At 34.4% G+C, this 20,203-nt stretch overlaps 1 protein-coding gene across 2 annotated transcripts in view; it reads left to right on the top strand.

Annotated features, from left to right (window-relative positions):
• Window positions 1-20,203, top strand: part of PRKD1 (protein kinase D1) — a gene marked incomplete at both ends in the record, with an annotated part of 284,877 nt that overhangs the window by 229,897 nt on the left and 34,777 nt on the right. For both annotated transcript variants that reach the window (XM_084241020.1, XM_084241019.1), the window contains 9 exons: window positions 3,060-3,270; window positions 3,425-3,502; window positions 5,861-6,065; window positions 7,814-7,937; window positions 10,011-10,088; window positions 10,919-11,198; window positions 12,192-12,244; window positions 14,479-14,551; window positions 16,740-16,846. In XM_084241020.1, coding sequence (XP_084097146.1) covers window positions 3,060-3,270; window positions 3,425-3,502; window positions 5,861-6,065; window positions 7,814-7,937; window positions 10,011-10,088; window positions 10,919-11,198; window positions 12,192-12,244; window positions 14,479-14,551; window positions 16,740-16,846 — 1,209 coding nt within the window. The remainder of the gene's footprint in view (window positions 1-3,059; window positions 3,271-3,424; window positions 3,503-5,860; window positions 6,066-7,813; window positions 7,938-10,010; window positions 10,089-10,918; window positions 11,199-12,191; window positions 12,245-14,478; window positions 14,552-16,739; window positions 16,847-20,203) is intronic.

Genomic DNA, 20,203 nt, shown 5'->3' with positions numbered 1-20,203 from the left:
AAAACTTCACATAACTGAAGATTTTTTTCACTTAAAATATTAACTGAATATTAATTATTAATGAGTAAAATATGTCACTGTTTCTGAAAATCCTTCAAAGTTTATCATTTGTGTTCAGATCATTAGGAATATTTTTAAGTGGCAATTGGCAGCATTACAGAAATGGTGGTTTTTAAACATTTGTGATAAAACAGTTATAAATATCATTATAGACAATAGTCTTATTTCAGAGGTTCTTGTTTTTGTTTGTTTTAAAATCTGTTACATATCTGCAATAATCCATATTACATTACGATTAAAGAATGCATAAATATGAGGCATTAGCTAGTGACCCAGTATTTCATTTTTGTTTTGCCTTTATAGATTTGCCTCATGTTAAGGAAAAGCACATGGAAATGTATATGTACACTCCAAGAAATATAAAATACATCTGCAAATAGAACATAAGGAGATTTTTCCACTCTCTCTTTCCCAAAGTATCTGTTAACTAGTAAAATTAAAACACTGAGCCTTCTTCCAGCAGTGAATCAGTTCTCACATAAGAAGTGACCATATATTTGCCTGTCTCAAAATATTACAGTTTCACTTTTTCATTTAAAAATATTTTTCACATTGAAAATGATTAATTATATGTGAAGCTATAAGAAAAGGTAATGATAAGTATCTCTGGTGGTGTTGCCAGCTGATTTTAATTTTAAGATGTCCTGAATGGCTGGAGGGTACTCTTTATTAATGCTATTAAAATCTTAATTTGCTATGAAATCTTAAATGCTATTAAAGTCTTAATTTCTGTCTATAAATTATGTAGTTTGTGACTTGTTATTCTGTGCCAGGGACACATGTGGATGTGTGAATCTCATCATTGCTTGAAGATATATGGATAAGGTTTCTGGACCAAAAACTGACAGCCAATTTCTTTTCCCTAAACTCATGTAACATTTTAAAATTCCTTATGTAATCTGCCTTGAAGATAATAAATGAAATGACTTCTCAAGAATAATCTGGTTCTTACAGTTTTTGGCAGTGTTTATATGAATGTTACCATGTCTAAGGAGAATAAAACATTCAGTTTATCAGACTTCCTCCTGCTCTTCTAAAAGAAATTACTGCATAGTAAAGTATATAGACCTATGTTACACTTACTCTGAAGACAGCCTGGAATTAGGTATCTTAAATTAAGGCAAATAACTGAAGAGTGATTTAGTCAATTTTTTATAGGATTTTCCAAATCTGAGAACATGTTAAGTCTACCAAGTAAGTGTAACTTCAGGTCAGCTTTTACTCTGAATGTTGAAACTTTCCAACTGTGGAAAAAACATAACTTTGTCTATGCTTAAAACTGAGTTTGCTAAAGTTGCTAAAAAGGGATACATAGAACAGGGACCTAAGCCTGTAGATTTAGTTATTTTTCAATTCCATGGAAGGTGTACATGCAGTCTAGTCACATTTCTAATTTGGCAAATCTTTGGCCTATCTTTCTAAGTTCCCCTGACTTCTCTCAAAGAGTTGAGGCTTTTCTAGAATGATTATGCTTTGCAATTTTCTCTTACAGAATTATAATTGTAACTGTAAAAAGAATATTCCTGTGTAGAACCTCATCTCAAATCTTTTTTAGTTGAAGTTAGTGAAACTAAAAATCAAAATTCCTCCATTTGGTATGAATAGTATTACCTTTGTTACAGATAAGCATTGAAATGGACAAAAATTACATGCAAATATGATTTGTTTCACATCGTGTGAATAATCATTCAAAAGTAGAAATTAGTTGAGTAAGGTGATAATATAAGATCTCAGGATGCAAAAAAATATAGGTTCATGTTTGGGCTCCTTTAATTACTAGCATTTGACCCAAAAGACTTTATTTTGGGGGCCTCCCCGATGGCACAGCGGTTGAGCGCTGGGTTGTGAAGCTGCCCGCAGCCTCTGCAGCACCGGTTCGATCCCCGGGTCCCACATGGCGCACAGACCTCTCCCGCTGCTCCCCTCAGCAGTGTACTTCGGTCCTTCTGCCTGCTCTGCTCCCCGCTCTGGCTCTGGTGAATTCTCTCACCCTCCTGCACTTCTGACTGTACCCAGTGCTTGTACAAACAAACAATCCCAAGTTTTGACATCTTTTAACTCTCTTTTGTATGACTAGGAATCATAACTTTAAGATTTTATATTTTTTCACCCTTTTTATTTTGTATTTTTAGTTATTTACTTTTATATGATTGAGGAATAATTTTAGATCACATTCTTTTTTTTTCTTTAAGGGAATTCAAAGACAGTATTTTTCAGATGATGTGCTATGTAGGGTTGGGGAGGGGTATTAAGTTTTCATTTCTATCTCCTTGAACCACTTGCATTTTCTAGACATGTATACATAATATTTTAGAAAATATCAGTGAAGTAATACCTGCAGTGGGATTAAGGTCCATTCTTTTGTTTGCTTCTAGTTGTATTATTTCCTTATTAAAATTAAATCACATTTTCAAACCACAAATTTACTGAAAGTCTTAGAAATCTATTTCAGATTTTCTGATCTCTTGTTTTTTGTACTATAAAAAAACAAGGTAACTCAAATAGGAAATAAAGGGGGATAATTACATTAATTAATAGAAAGTTTATTTCTCTCATATACTTTTTTATGGAATTTTAGTAATGTGATACACTTTATTTATTTTTTTAAAGATTTATTTATTTTTAAACAAGAGCTGGGGTACAGGCCAAAGGCATGGGAGGGCCAGAAGATTCACCAGAGACGGAGCAGGGAACAGAACAGGCAGATGACTGAAACACACTGCTGAGGGGAGCAGTGGGCACTACAGGAGAGGTCTGTCTCACCATGTGGGACTCTCGCTGGTCAGCAGGATTGATCCCACACTGCAGAGGCTACGGACAGCCTCACAGCGCTATGCTCAACCCGCTGTGCCACTGGGGATGCCCTCTCATATTCTTAAGGATTAGACCATGAAATGCAATCATAAATTAAAATGCAATTTTAAAAAATACATGTATATGCAAATCAAGTGTTAGTCTCTTATTTCTTGTCATCCTTTATTGTTTTTACAAATATACAGCAAAAGTCACCATCAGAATCATTTATTGGTCGAGAGAAGAGATCAAATTCTCAGTCATATATTGGAAGACCAATTCAGCTTGACAAGATTTTAATGTCTAAAGTTAAAGTGCCGCACACGTTTGTCATCCACTCATACACCCGACCCACAGTGTGCCAGTACTGCAAGAAGCTTCTCAAGGGACTTTTTAGGCAGGGTCTGCAGTGCAAAGGTAAGGGTGATATTGCCACCCCAAATTTGTCACCAGCCAAACTTTGATCTTCCAGTTAATCCCCATCCATTCGAAATGACTATTTTTGTTTTTGCTTCTCTTTCTGATAAATTCTTAGTTTTTTATTGTTTTCTTTTAAAATCCTTGTGATTAGATTGCAGATTCAACTGTCATAAACGTTGTGCACCAAAAGTCCCAAACAACTGCCTTGGTGAAGTGACAATTAACGGAGGTGGGTAAAATGTGGGCATCCGGGTCTTTGTTTCTTCCATGTTGTTTGTTTATTTTATATTACTTTTATTTATTTATTTAACTTTTATTTATTCTTTTCATCTGGATAATTGTGACCTGACCCCAAAGTAAAGTATGGGTCTGAGTTTGTTTTACTTTATTGTAGGAAAGCACCCATCATTTAGTTTTAATAAAAAATTCAAAGAGAAAATATTTGATTTTTATACATGAACAGATAGTACTGAAAACTTGGCTGTCCAGAATTTCTTCCCCATCTCTTATTTTATATGCCTATCTTAATTTGTTCAGAAATGTGGAAATTGTTGCAGTGCCTTCCAGTTACAGCTCTGAGTTTCCTCTCATTCTAAGCATTGAGACAGAAGTTAACTGGAAGGGAAGGCTCACAGAGATGAACTGACAAAACCATCAGTAAAATAGTCACTCACTTCTTTTCTCCAAGTTACTTCCTTTTCTCTCTCTCTCTCTATATATATATATAAAATATATATTATATAATTACATTATAATGTTATATTTTATATATTATATAATATATATTATAACATATATAGAAAATAATGATATTCCTTAATATGCTTAATATTCTTCTATATATAGAAAAGAATGATATTCCTTAATATGTTTAATATTCCTCTCTCTATATAGAAAAGAATGATATTCCTTAATATACTTAATATTCCTCTATATATATAGAAAAGAATGATATTCCTTAATATGCTTAATATTCCTCTCTCTCTATATATAGAAAAAATGATATTCCTTAATATATGTGCATTCCATGATATAATAATTCCTTAATATATATAATATAATTCCTTGATCTATCTGTCTATCTATCTATCTATCTTATCTATCTGTCTATTCCTTTGGGGAAAACTGCTTAAATTAACTTTGAAGAACTGTTAAGAAAAATGCTCTGTTTTAAAGGAACAACTCACATTTTCTCCCCAGAGTATTCCTAATCGGTTCTTTTGTTTGTTTGTTTGTTTAATATGTATTTATTTATACAAGAACTGGGGTGCAGTCAGAGGCGCGGGAGGGTGAGAGAATACACCAGAGACAGCGGGGAGCAGAACAGGCAGACGGACCGAAGACATTGCTGAGGGGAACAGCAGGCGAGACTTGAGAGGTCTGCCATGCCATGTGGGTTTCTCCCTGGCCAGCTGGGAATCAAACCCCTGCTGCAGAGGCTGCGGACAGCCTCACAGTGTGGGGTTCAACCTGCTGCGCCATCAGGGAGGCCTCCTAATAGGTTCTTACTGAAATATTTGACTTGGTATCTCAGGCTAACTCTTCCCATGTCGTATACTGCTTAATACCTTCATCTGATGATCGTTTTTCTGATTCCTCTTGATAGAAAAGCCATGATAGAAGACCAGAGAAAATGTTGAGTATTTTTGTTGCTAAAATGATTATTTTTGCTCTAGAACTTTCTTCTCTGGAGAAAATATATACTTAGAAGAAGGGAAACTTCTCTAGAAAAATTTCCCATACTAGTTTCAGTGTTGAAGATTCATGTACTTGCTGCCAAATGAAAGTTTGGCAATCTTCCCACTTTCTGTGGCATGTCTTATTGACTTTGTTCAGGCCCAGAAAATGTCAATGTGTACTTGATAACTGGAACTAAGGGGAAACAGTGCAGTTTTTTTTGTTATTGTTGATTACTTAAAAATTGCGTTTTCCCATACAGCTAGAAAAATACTGTAAAATGTGAATTTTCCAAACTTGGCAGCTTAGGGAATGTGATCAATCTATTTTCTAATTTTAAAATAAATACTTTGTGTTAGTCAATAATTACAGTTTACTGCATTCCCAGCAACTACATACATGATGATGAGATTCAATATTACCAAATATCTTAAGTATTTAAAAGCTGCTGTCTATTGACCAATTTAATATATTAGGATTCATAATTTAAAATGTTTCTAGATTGGCAACAATCAATGGCCTTGAGTCTTCTTGTAAGGGAAAGTTTCCCTCATCCTCCCCAGTATTCCTTTTTCCCACCAGGGCTAGGCTATGGACACAGAACAGCCTCCTCTTATGCCTAGCATCACTTTGCATCCTTTTACTTGCTTCTCTTCCACCTTTGGCTTCTTCCCAGGGCTCTCCGTGTGATTAGGCTTAAAGCATGAAAACCAAACATCTGCCTCCAAAATTATATGTTCGTCCTTTCATAAATTCAGATAGTTATGAATGGAAAAAAGTGAAAGGGTATTCTTCACACCATTTTTTTTTAGGGTTTCCAATGTATTTGTTTTAGGATTGCCTAACTTTCTCTAGAACCCTGGCTCCAGGATTGCAGGTTTATTTTCATGGTTGCAAAACATCTTTTTAGATTTGCTTAGCCCTGGGGCAGAGTCTGATGTGGTCATGGAAGAAGGGAGTGATGACAATGACAGTGAAAGGAACAGTGGGCTCATGGATGACATGGAAGAGGCAATGGTCCAAGATGCGGAGATGGTGATGGCAGAGTGCCACAATGATGGTGGAGAAATGCAGGATCCGGACCCTGACCATGAGGACTCCAACAGAACCATCAGGTGAGGAGTACACCCCTAGCCTCCTCAAACTCTGGATCCGCAAGTGGTATTTAATTTTTAGAGCTTTTTATGATTTAGTCTATCATAAAAAAAAAAAAAAACCTGAGTATGTTTAATTTGCTTATGGATGAAATTTACTATAAAGGCTGTCTGGATTCCTTAAGAGAAATAGTTTAAAGCTATCCTTTCCTAGCATCCCCCATCTTTTGAGCATTTTCTTTTGCATGTGAGGGATACTCATATTTGCCGTCCACAAATTTATTACAATCAGTGTTTACCAAATATCTTTGTGTGGAATGGTGATAAGGGACCAACCTCAGTAGAGACCATTTTAGCTATCCCCTATTGACCGCATATATGCCTATACCTCATTATTAATTTTATTTCAAAAGTGCATAAAGTTTTATATTTGTGATCTAATTACCTATATTTTTTGATTACTGGGTGAACCTCAGTTTTATTTCAGGGGTCAGTGCACTATGGCCAAATTAGGCTGCTCCCTGTTTTATAATAAAGTTTTATCAAAGCATAGCCATTTCCAATCATAAAGTCTATGAAGTTACATATTCTGCAAAGCCTAAAATATTTTTCACCTGACCCTTTACAGGAAAAGTCTCCCAACCTCTGATTTATTTTATAACGTATATTCAAATTTCTGTGTCCCTTTTACAATACTGTAATCATTGAAAAACTGATATTGTTCTTGTGAATAGAATAGTAAAGTGAGTGGATTTTATTCCCATTTAATGACATAAGAAACATTTTAAAAATACTGGTAAATCTTAGTCTTGTGCTCCAGCTTTCTTTTGAAGGTATGCATTTCTTTGGTATCAAAGGGTTGAGGGGGTGTGCTTGCATATATGCACATGTGAGGGGGAGGAAGGAGGGAGAAACAAAGGAAGAAGAGACAAAACAAAGAAGAGGAGAGAAAGGAGATGGAAGGATCAGCAGTATTCCATAAGTAATTTATTGTTACTATTTTTTCTTGAAATTAGAGTGCATGTTTTATTCCATTTTAACAATAAAGAATAAAAACAAAAATTTACAGCTAGCCAGGCTGCACAGCTCTCTCACTTGAGATTGAGGACTAGAAACCAATGCTTTTATCTATATGTAAAGACTTGGCTCTGAAATGTAACTCAGTTAAATAAGATTACCTCTTGACTGTGCCTACACAAGCTTATGATCTTTCATTATTCATGACGGAATAAACATTTGTCATAGCAAATAGTTACCGATAATATGATGTCTAGCCATGTCTGTGATCTAATTCTCCAATATTGAGATTTTCTTGATTGAGTTAATGTGTTTACACATTAACTGTGTATATCTCTAGTTTTGCCTTTCTTTCATCAATTCAGGGACAGTCAAAGCTCTCCATAGTCACATTGTACTTATTTTTTTACCTTTATTTAGGTAACATCGGTTTACAACACTGCATAAGATTTAGGGAAATAAGTTTAGCATAATTCTATAAATAATAGTTACTTGAAAGGTGGTTTAAAGAGCAGATTCTAATTTTTATGAAATAATGCAGATAAATTAAAACTTCATGTTAAATGATAAAATCTGTCACTCTTCAGAGTAATTAAGACTCTAAACCTTGGTACTCTGATAATACAATTAACGAAAATGGTATGTGAATATTTTTGACTTTCACTTTGAAATAACTGGAATAAGGCTTTATGCAAGAAAGGAAGATGTATATCTAAACACATTTCTTTACTAAAATATTTTGACTTTTCAAGTCCATCAACAAGCAACAATATCCCACTCATGCGAGTAGTGCAGTCTGTCAAACACACAAAGAGGAAAAGCAGCACAGTGATGAAAGAAGGATGGATGGTCCACTACACCAGCAAGGACACGCTGGTAAGATCCACAGCTAGCAAGTTTCTCTTGTCTTCCGAACTTTTAATTAGAGGGGTTGCTAATGCCCTGTGAAGACACTGGGGTATCTGATTAACCAGGAGCAAACCTCAGCGCAGGCCAGGCATAGGATCAGGTGGAGAACATTAACAGTCTCTGGGTATCAGATGTAGTTGAGCAACCAAGTTAGAAAAAAGTTCAGATGCAATATCAGGGAAACAAATCATATACCTCTGTTACTTGAGATGATCTCCAAACAAACTGAGTGCCTAGCTGTCATTTAATGGCAGTGATAGTATGTATTTTCAGAATGCTCCTCTGTGGTTTAGAATTTCTTTTAAGAAACACTGCATTATAAGGAGAAAAAAAATGATTAATATTGTGTACATCTTAAATCTTTAAGTATTTACTTAAAAACTGACCACATTTGATAAAAACCAACACATTTTATTTGTCAATATAATCTGATGCTTTTCACTGTATCAGGTTTTCCTAATAGTTGATGGATGAGGTTTTGCATGTGTTTAAGAGAAAAAAAATTAAACATTTCAAAGGTAAACAAATGGACATTGGGTGATAAACTTCTTTCTCAGCACTAGTGGTGTTTTCTTTATCACCTTCCATCTATCTATCTATCTATCTATCTATCTATCTATCTATGTATCTGATCTTCATAATTTCTTTAAATAAGTGGACACCTAATTTCTTGATCTATAATCTCAACCATCTCTGCTGGAGAAATATTCACGTGATTTATTGTTGAACACCATCTAGTTCTTCTTCATGTGAAGCATTTAAAGCATATTTAATGCATTTGATTGTTCTAAAATTGATTTTGGAAAAGACCAAGAATATTGTTAAGGGTTTTTGCTTTTAAAAATATGATAACACGGCCTCCCCAATGGCACAGCGGGTTGAGTGCTGCTCTGTGCAGCAGTCCTCAGCCTCTTCAGCGTGTGTTTGATTCCTGGCCGGCCAGGGAGAAACCCACATGGTGTGGCACACCTCTCCTGCCTCACCAGCTGCTCCCCTCAGCAGTGCATTTCGGTTGTCTGCCTGTTCTGCTTCCCGCTCTGTCTCTGGTGAATTTTCTCACGTTCTTGTGCCTCTGACCTGTACTCCAGTTCTTGTATAAATAAAAAAAATAAATCCTTAAAAAAATATGAAAACACACATACACAAACACTTAAATTCATGGAGCATATTCCTAAAGTGACCAAGGACCTGATCACCAAATGGTGGAAATTTAGCTTTGTAATGAGCATAGGAGATGGTGGAGTTATTTGAAAGTTAATAGCATGGTGTCAATCCTACCATATAAAAATATTCTTTAGCTCCTTTTTTTTAAAAGATTTATTTATTTAGGCATACAAAGGTACAGGCCAGATGTGTGGGAAGGGGTGAAGTGAGAGGATTCACCAGAGACAGAGTGGGGAGCAGAACAGGCGGACTGACTCAAATACACTGCTGGGGGATCAGCGGGCGAGGACTGGAGAGGTCTGCTGTGCCATATGGGTCAGCTTCTGGTCTAGGGTTTGAACTCTTGTTGAAGTGCTTGGCATAGCTTGATAGCACCGTGACTTTATCCCCTGTGCCACCAGGAGGCCCTATTCTGTAATTGTAAGGTTCAAAATTCTTCTACCCCTAGTTGAAGTGAGAATCCTTGCTGGATTAGCATGGTATTCCTTATGTTCTAAAATAATGGGAATGTTTAAACATTCTATCTTTTAATAAGCATTTTTATTTTTTTACTTACTACAAATCCATCATTAGCTCTATTCAAGCTGTCAAATAAATTTAAAAGTGGTATTTTCTATTTACATTGCATGTACTAAAGGCCAGGCACTGTGCTAGATCCTAGATGTTAATACATCTTCCTTTTAACTCATAGCTCTGATCCACACAGATTTGTTACGTAGTCATCTTCTAGGAGCTGAAATTGAGTATGAATCTTTCTGGTCCAAAATCCATGTACTTTCTACCATTAAATCTGTCTCTATTGAAAAAATATTTTGATTTCATCAATTGAGTACTTCTGAAGTTTTTAAAAGATCATGAAACTAACTTCTGTTTCAGCGTAAAAGGCACTATTGGAGATTGGATAGCAAGTGTATTACCCTCTTTCAAAATGACACAGGAAGCAGGTACTACAAGGTAAGGGTCTCTCTTTTCTTAACTGGAGTCTCATGCCCCTTGCCCCTGGCATTGTAGAGTATCAGAAATACAAAATATAGCCAACAGATATGACTGGTTTTATGTGTGCTCCAAGAGAGACTTTACCTTCTCTGCAGTTTATACATTTCTGGGGAACCAAGTTGTAACTCATAAAGTCATCTGTGTATTCCAGATTTCCCTGGGGAGTGCTTCTGGCCACATGGGATATTGATGGAGAAGGCGAAGCTTAATTGAATTCTTAGCAGAGATGTGTGACTTAACTGGAAAAATCAGGGTCACAGCAGATTAGCTGAATGTTAATTCATGAAATCCACTACATCCAGCTTTTTAAAAGCACCTATGCAGCACATAACTGGGGTTAAGAAACATCAGGAGGGTGATGTCTTCAGGCACTACCAATATTCATAAGAAACACTTTCCACTGAGAAAAAATTGGCAGCAGTTTTCATTCTCTCTACATGAAATAATACAATACACCATAACATATCACCAATGAAATATGATTACAGAAGAAGTTCATAGTGAAAACAGTATAGATGTGTTCCTTCAAAATTAATGCAGGTCAGGCAAAGTTGATTCCCTATGACCACTTTACACAGCGAACAGAAGAAGAAAACCTCATTAATTTTTAAATTAAAAATTTGTCAGTCACTCCATACCCCTTGGAAGACAGTGTAGTGATTAATTTTTTTCAATATCAAAGTTGTCTTTGGAGACCAATTTCTGTACTCTTCCTCACTTGGCAATGTTTATTTGAAGGTGTACATATTTTTTCATAAACTACATCAACAGCACTCTCTCTTCCACAGGAAATTCCTTTATCAGAAATTTTATCTCTGGAACCAGCAAAACCTTCAGCTTTAATTCCTAATGGGACTAATCCTCACTGTTTTGAAATCACTACAGCAAATGTAGTGTATTATGTGGGAGAAAACGTGGTCAATCCTTCCAGCCCACCACCAAATAACAGTGTCCTTACCAGTGGCGTTGGTGCAGATGTGGCCAGGATGTGGGAGATGGCAATCCAGCATGCCCTCATGCCTGTCATTCCCAAGGGCTCCTCCGTGGGTTCAGGAACCAACTCGCACAGTGAGTCGCTAGTTTTCTAACGCGGTAAAACAGAGGAAGAAAACCTCATTGGGGATGATTTAGTTTATTGGAGAACATAGGGTATCTATATAGGAACTGCTACTCATGCTAGGACATTTCATTCATTAAAATATCCTATTTTATTTTATATTAGAATTTGAACAAATTCATACAAGTCCTATGTATATAGCAATAGCAGAAAATTAGAGCAGTTGGTCATGAAAGAAGAAATAATCTAATCAGCTGGCCCCAAAATGCCAGCCTTGTTATTTGAAAATATGAATTAACGTATTCTACCCAAAACCACTAATATGGTCCTCTGTGCAGAATACTGGGGATACAAAGTACTTAGTAACTCTATAGTTTTATCCCAGGAAGAAATCTCTACATATTAGTAGAATGTGATAGATTTTACCAAAATTTCTCAGTACTGAGAAAATGAATTTTAGCAACATAGTTTAGAGAAATATCTGTACAAAAATGTGATTTTAAACTTCATAATGACTTTTTATAATGAAACTTTTGGGGGTTCTATTTTTATATTATAGTGAATTATGTGATGATAGATCACAACTTTTTTATTTATCTCTAAAATTCACCTACATATTAATGTTGTGAAACACTACATGAGGCTTCTATTTTATGCCTGAGACCCCAATAGGTAGACAGTAATGATTTGCCTGTTTTGCAAGTGAGGACATAAGTCCTTTGGGAGACTAAGTTATCTCAGCTATACCAGATCTATGAAGTGACATGCCAGTATTTGAACCCAAGTCTTTTAACTCCAAACTCTAAATTGACAAAATACATTTTTAAAAGCAACTAACAGTAAATTTTAAATTTTAAAATCTGTTAGGCTATTTCCTTCCTTTTAAAAGCTAATTGTGATGATTTATTTGAAAAGAGCCCTGCAACTTGATTAGTAAACATGTATTTGCCTGTTTTGCTATTACCCCTCTTAGTTTTTGTGTATTTTCTAACATGTATTTCCAGGAGATATTTCTGTGAGTATTTCAGTATCAAATTGCCAGATTCAAGAAAATGTGGTGAGTATATACCTACTAATATAAAACGTGGTAGTGTGATATATTATTAGAAAATAGGAGCACCAAAAAATAGATATATATTTATCTAACATTTTAATTTTCCAGTATTTTCTGAAAAACAAAATAGAATCTATTTGTATGTTTTTCTTCCATAAAGACTTTAAGAATGTTATACTATGGGGCGGGGGAGGAGGGGAGAAGGGATAGGAGCAAAACAAGGAGGGGGGGTGGGAATTGTTTGGGGACTATAACCAAGATGAAAATGCACATATTGTGCAAATATGAAATGATGTGAAAATATGTAAAATGAAACAAAAAATGTTACATTACATGGATTCTTTTGGTGATTTGCTATAATGTAGTATAGAGCTAAATACCCATTATTTGCCTCAGAAAGGCTGTTATAATACAAGACATGATTTTTCACATTTGTCCATCTTGGTGTTGGAATATTAATGATTGATGCTACACAATACCAAATACATTAAACTCCTTGATATGGGTGAGTAGCTTAAGTACGTGGCTGTTCTTATTCCCTGATTGCAGTCTAAGTGTGCTGTCATAACAAAGAGTTGCAAATGGCCTTGCGGTCACTTATACATATTAAGGAGACCTCAGAAAATTGCGTGAATCAAAAATTACGGGTCCATATTCTAGCACCTTAGGTACCTGTGCTATAATAGCTCCCTCCTTTCAGCTTGGTTTTTGAAAACTAGAGATCACTCTATCCTTTGCTTTATTTGATATAGCTTGTAGCTGTGCTAAGTAGCCAAAAATTATTAAGGTATTTCCACCTCATCCTATGAAGCAGACCATTCACTATATTTTATCTGTTATACCAAATACCAAATGAACTTAAAAAGTTTACAGCCTTATTGGCACTGATATGAATTTATATTTGAAGGAATAAACTCCATGGAACTCCTTTTCCTAAGAAGTAGAGCTTTGCGACCTTTGCTGTATTGGCATAAACCAAAAGCAAAGATGAATTAGAGAATTAGGAAGACAACATAATGAAGGTTAGAAGTCTCGTGCTGTCAGTAACATGATAGGTTTCTAATACCTGAAGGTTCCTATTGCTCTTGCTTATACAGAGAAGACTTGGGGAAATAAACATAGATTAACCTGTAAGCTTGCTGGGAAATTCTAGATACCTGTGAGTCATTAACTGTTTGGACATTGTGTCCACTGAAAATTATGACTGAACCACTAAATTTGAAGATGTAGTCACTGAGACTTAGAACAATGTAGTGGTATTAATTTATTTTCTCATCTCTAGGCAACCTTAAACTTATCCTGTTTAGGATCACAGGATGGAGAAAACTTGTAGCTGATTTTGAGGGGAAGGACAGGGAAAAAAGTTAGGCATGGATGAGGTATGAAGGGAGAAAGATTTAGTATAAAAGAACTATGTTTTGAAAGGACAACGAGTATGAGAGAGAGAGAAGGATAGGCAGAAAATTGGACAGGTTCTAAAAGGAATACATAAAATTAAAAAGTAGTGTATCATGGTTTTATGAAGTCATCAAATCACCTACTGTAAATATAGATCAAACAGAGTGCTTTACTTAACAGTTTCAAAGAGAAATGAGTAGACATTTGGAACCTGATACTTTCAAAGGAGGTGGAAATGGAAGAATTGAGTTATCTCACAGATGAGAAGTTCATAATGAACTGTACCATCCTTTCATAGTGCCACTTGCTCTCAGTGATTCATTTCCCTCTTTCTGCAGTTTAGATTAAGCTGGATGTGGATGATTGATAAGAGCAGCCTCAACATTCTAGCTATAGAGAATGAAGGAGTTGGAATTAGGACTCAAACCGGGTTTGGGAACCATGATTATATAACCTGATATTTCCAAATCGCCTTCTCAAAAAAGCAAATCACTTTTTGAATATTTAGAGTAAATGGCATTGTACAGTTTAAAGTTCTATTTCTCTCAATTGAAAAATATCTGATTGACCATTAGAAAATCTCTGCTACTAAAAGTAGAATAGTTTTCAAAATATTACAAAATCACATTGATTGAGGACTTGCTTTGAACACTGTAGTAGTAGTATAGATTCTATCTATCATTGACATTTATTCTATCTACCATTGATATTTATTTGTGTTTAAAATATTTAATATTTATTTAATAATATTTATTATATGTCTAATAAAGTTATATAATTTATTTGGGCTAATGTTATTTCCCACCTCATGTTTGTTTTCACTGGACTTGTGCTTCTAGGACATCAGCACTGTATATCAAATTTTTCCTGATGAAGTACTGGGTTCTGGGCAGTTTGGAATTGTCTATGGAGGTAGGCTAATTCCCTAAGTATTTTTATTAATAAATTTTAGCTACTTGTGTTTATAAAAATACTCTCTCAGTAAAATATTAAAGATAAGACATATGCATATATATTTTTATGTCTGTCTCTGTGTTTTATCATTTTAGAAATTTCTCGTTGGTTAGAAAATTGGCATGTATCTGTTTTCAAATTTTTTTTCTAGTCCTGAAAAGCTTCTTTTGCTTAAATATTGACAAATTCTATACACAATACCACAATATTGGTTAAATATTGGTTTGTGTAAATAAAATATTGAGAAACAAGGATGTTATAATTTATAAATAAGTCCCATTTCATTTTAGCATGTATGGTCATAACTATAGAAACTGATTCACATTCCTAGACCATAAAATCCTTTCATTCTGATATCTTTAACGACACATATATATATTTTTTTCCTTAGGTTAACTTTTTTTTTAACTTTTAAAGTGAAATACTAAATTTTAATCTTTTTCCATAGCTTTGGATGAATTTATTATTTTTACTTTCGCTTATTTAGGTTCTAGTCAGTTGGTCATTTTTCAAGTCTTCTGGAAATACTTCATATTAATGTTTTGCCTGCCCTATAAAATGACATCATAAGTTTCAGTTTCTTAATATAATTAGTAATGAATTATATTTTTTGTGAGGTAGGTGGGCTCTGGAATAATCAAATGTCTCACTCGGTGTTATTTATATGGGTTACAGGATATTCTGATTTTTTAAATTTAAAATTAGTTAAGGTCTACTCTGTTTTACAAGCTAATATTGATTTTTATAAAATGCTTAAATATTTTTTGAAAAAGATGTATCAATGAGTAACCATTCTCTTTTTTATTAACACGTAGCAGTATAATGGGGGAGAAAAATTATTTCACAAAATACTGCTCTATGGTATGATAATTGCATGTCAAAAGTCATTTAGAGCATGATAAGTATACATGATTACACATAGTGTGGTAGTGAAGCAGGAGTGAGGAATGAAGTTAGAGAGATCAGTGGGTCCCAAATAATTTGTGGCATCCAACATTGGAGGAACAGGAATAGGAGGAGGTCTCCACACGGAAGAATAAGGAGTTAAGATTAGGCATGTGTGGGATGAACATTCTCAGAAGTGATGTCAAGTACTGGAGTGAAAGAGAAGTAGGTATAAAGAAACAGTGACCTTGGTGAGAGATATTGCAGTAAAATATCTGAGTTGGAATACAGATTGCAGTGAGCCAAACATAAGGAGTCATGTTATAGAAGTAGAAAGGTGAAAACAATTTGATAGTGACGGGAAGCAGTCTCCAAGGAGTCAGAAGAAGTAGTGAAGTGGAACATAAGAGGAAGAAATATTAGATCTACAACAAATGTTGAAACAGTGGAATTTCAAGGTAATTGTGACAAAATTTTTGAGTGTTTAGATCTATTTTTCATTATTAGAACTATTTTAACTTTCCACTTCAGGTTCAATTAACATTATTCTAGTCTATTCCATACTGCAGTATGGAATTGTAGAAGTTAAGAACTTGAGGATGCCTCATAGATTCCCTTAAAGGTTTGTTGTGAAAATAAAATTTGATGTAATATATATAAAGGGCCTTTCAGGTGATAGTGATTATAATGAAGATAAGTGACATCTTTGAGTGTGGATGCTTATCTGGGCACTGCGTGTACTTTGCATGTTTTATTTCATCTAATTATCAGAACAACCTTACCACTGAAGATGAGGAACCTATAATTCAGAAAATATAAGTGATTTGATCAAAATCAAGAAGCTAGTATGTGGCAGAGATAACACTTTTATCTTTACATTATAACATGTTAGTTTATCTTTTTAAAATCTTACTTTCTTAAGGAGAATATCTTCACTGGTTATAATTGTCCTACATTAAGTGGTTCAGTATCTTGTTTCTGAAAGCTACTTTATAGGAAGATATTGTTTGGTTGATCCATATGACTTTTAATCCCCCAGTTCTTTTGTCTTCTAAACTAATTTTATATTATGAATTGTATTTAGAATAATGCTGTTAAGAAATGAAATCTTTATGGATATAAGTCATTGCTCTTCAAAAATGCTAATTTATTCAGTGAAACATTATTATAATTCCTGTAAGTTGCTTTATAAATTCTAGTGTTCTTCAATATATATGATATTTAATAGCTAGTGTTAATATGTTCCTTTCTTATTTTAAAGGAAAACATCGTAAAACAGGAAGAGATGTAGCTATTAAAATCATTGACAAATTAAGATTTCCAACGAAACAAGAAAGCCAGCTTCGTAATGAGGTTGCAATTCTACAGGTACATCCTTGCTTTTCATTTGTGGGCTATTAAATACTCCCTCAATTCCTGCAGAACCAAAAAAAAAAATAGTATTCCAAATATCTGTAGCATAGATATTTAGGAACACTTTAAAATAACTGAAAAGACAGACCAAGTATCAAAGTGGGTAGTAACTCTGTTCAAGCTAGAAAGCAGTTCTTTTTTAATGTACGTAATTCTAGGTTTTAATATATTATTAATACTCATTAAATGGATAATGTTTCAGCATTTGCTCAGAATGGACATGCTGAGACCATTTTGTTTTACATTATAAATGACCTATCCTTCATAAACATTCCTCCTTTATGCTGTGATAATTACATGAATTGAGTTTGTAACTGTCAGTATATCAGGTAATTGAGTAATGTATGTCTGAGAATCAGATCATCTTGATATTGTTAATGTCTTCTTTGCCTCTCACTGTCTTTCATTTAACACTGTGCACATTACTTAACTTCTTTCATTAGTTCCAGTCCCTTTTTGAATCAGGATTTCTTAATAAAAGATACTACTAAGTATAAAGTAACCATTAAAACTTTCTGCAGACCACAATGAATTTGTGCAGTTGTTTACTAAACGTAGACCATATAACTATCCAGTTTAGATAATGTAGACCATTGATAATGGCCATTAATTCTCTAGTTGTCCTGCAAGCTGATCATAATTTCTAATTCATAGTTCTATTGAATAATATTCATTGGAACATTGTTAGCAAAACAAAACAAGATCACATTTCTTCATTTATTGTTTCATTCAGCTGCCATTTATTGAGTTTCATACAATAAAATGTTTAACAGATACATTTTTTTTTGGCCCTAAAAGAACTCATGTGTGTAACTGAAAATAATGTTTACTGAACTCAGAAAAATGTCATAGACTTTCCTGAGACTCAGAATTTAAAAAAAAAAAATGGTGTGTTTGTGCTTTTGGATAATTAATGTAAAACAAAGAACTATCATGATATTCTCTGCTTTTGTGGAAGAAGATAACCATTAATCTTAAGATGCCAATTCAGATTCATAGTGCTTGCTAATCAACTACCAAAACAAAAATTATTTTTTTTTATTCTTGTCAACATTGAGCTGAAACAGATATGTGAAACCGTAATAAATGACATCTCAAACCTGCCTCCCACTCTCCCAGTCTCCACACAGTGACATAAAGGCCAGTGCTTTTGCAGCATACCAACCTATGGAGCTGGCGTATTTACAGAGACATTTATCCTTCCTTACAGGGCATGAGAGGAATTTCATGGTAAATGTGGATATATCTTTCTCCATTTGGTTACAATTGCAGAAGCCTGATTATGTGTAGAAGGTCTAATTCTCTGATCTAGGCCTTTCAATTGTCTCACCCAAACCTGTCAACATATTATTAATATCAGTTGCTGACTCTGTGGTAGAAGGTAGTTTTGATGAAAACAAAACACACCTCTTCTTCTGAAAGAGAAGATACAATCAGCAACTCAGACACAATAAACACACATTTGGCAAAATTTTCATCATGTGGTTTTCTAAGAATTTGGTTAGGTTGAAAGTAAATTTTGCCTCTTGAGAGTGAGGAGAGGTCCAGCAGTTCTCATATTATGGTCTAAAATCTGAAAAGTCCTCAATTCTCATCACCTATCACTCAACCACACTGTTCCCTAGCATTCTTTGCTTTGTTAATCAAACTGGTATTTATTGAGGACATATCATTAGTTAATAATATTTCTAAGTCCAGTGGATACATAGGAATAAAAAAAAAAAAACACAGACTTTTGCTGTCACAGGTTTTTAACTAGGATCACTCAGCTTAATCAAGTATTTATAACACATTTATGTATTAAATTTTCAATCTTAATCAAGTGTTTATAACATATTTATGTATTAAATTTTCAATCACATAATCTTACAATGAGTCTTATTAAAACTATCAAGAAGATGTGGTACATATACACCATGGAATATTACTCAACATTCAAAAAAGATAAACCCATGCAATTTGCAGCAACATGGATGGCACTGGAAGGGATCATGCTCAGCGAAATAAGCCAGAAAGAAAAAGAAAAATACCGGATGGTCTCACTCATAGCAGGAATCTAGAAAACTTAAATAAGGGACCAGGAAAATGAATAACTATAAGAAAGTGAAAATCAAAATCAACAAAAAACTATGAACCAGAGACACTCTATAGGGGATGGGGGGCGGGGAGGGGAGGGATTGGGGTCAAAATAAGGGGGTTGCAATTGTATGGGGAATATAAAAATAAAATTTATTTAAAAAAAAAACTAAGTTTAATTATATGGCAATACAGGGTTCATGAGTTCATACTGTATCATGAAGTCGCTAGTGGTTTCAAAATGTGTTCATCGAAAGTGGAAAAGTCATCATGTCTTCCAAATAAAAACAAATGAAAAAAATATTTGAACACATTTTTATCATTATCAGATATATCAGCCTCTCAGAGCAGATTATAATTAAGTATCTGGAGGTAGGGAAGTTCAAGTTCATCTCCCTGGAGTCTTTGTTCAAATATCACCAACATAAGCACTTGTCTCACACCCTACTTAAAACTGTCGTTCATTCAAGTCTCCTCCCCATTGCTGCCTCCCATTCTTCTTTCCTGATGCATGTTTTCTTTGTTCCACAGCATTTATTACTGTGGAATAGAACTTTATTTATTATATTTGTTGTGGGTCTCTCTTCCCTTTGTTACAGCCAGCCCCTCTACTAGAATTTGCCCATCAAGAGGACAGATATCCTTGGTTTGCTTACTGATATATCCCAAACACTAGAAATTTTTCTGGGCACATACTGGATGCTTGGCAAATATCTGATGAATTTGTATTTTATAAAAACACCAGATTGTCACTTATGAGGACACACATAGTTGTACAAACATGTAGCAAAAGTATAGATGGCGGTTACTATTAATGGTTAATTGTTTGGTTCGTTAAGAAAGATTGGGTATAGTTTGGTCTTTGAAAGCCCTCATTGCTTCATCTTGTATTTTTTTAATCAAAAGAAAGCCTTCACATTTTGGACCTAAAAAGACAAAGTGATATTGGGAATAGGGGTTTCTCACTAGCTCACTGCTATATTCCCCAAAAGTATACTATGATTGAAATCAAATGAACAGTGGGGAAGGTTTATTTTTATTTTTACTACCATGACAAGCGAAATTCTGTTCTTCTGGACGTGAAAGTAATACCCAGTAGCTTTTGGTATCTTCTGCCTTGTGGCTCTCTAGCTTGTGAAAATTAGTGCCCTGGTTATGAAAGTTATGGTTGTACCTGGAGCCTGACAAGTTCTGCCCCAGGCCTTTCTACTTTCTGATTCTTTGAAGTGTCAGATG

Source organism: Talpa europaea (assembly GCF_964194135.1).
Source record: "Talpa europaea genome assembly, chromosome: 8".
NCBI classification, from domain to species: Eukaryota; Metazoa; Chordata; class Mammalia; order Eulipotyphla; family Talpidae; genus Talpa; species Talpa europaea.
Note: the sequence above shows the minus strand (reverse complement) of the source record. Positions and strands in the feature narration are given on the sequence as shown.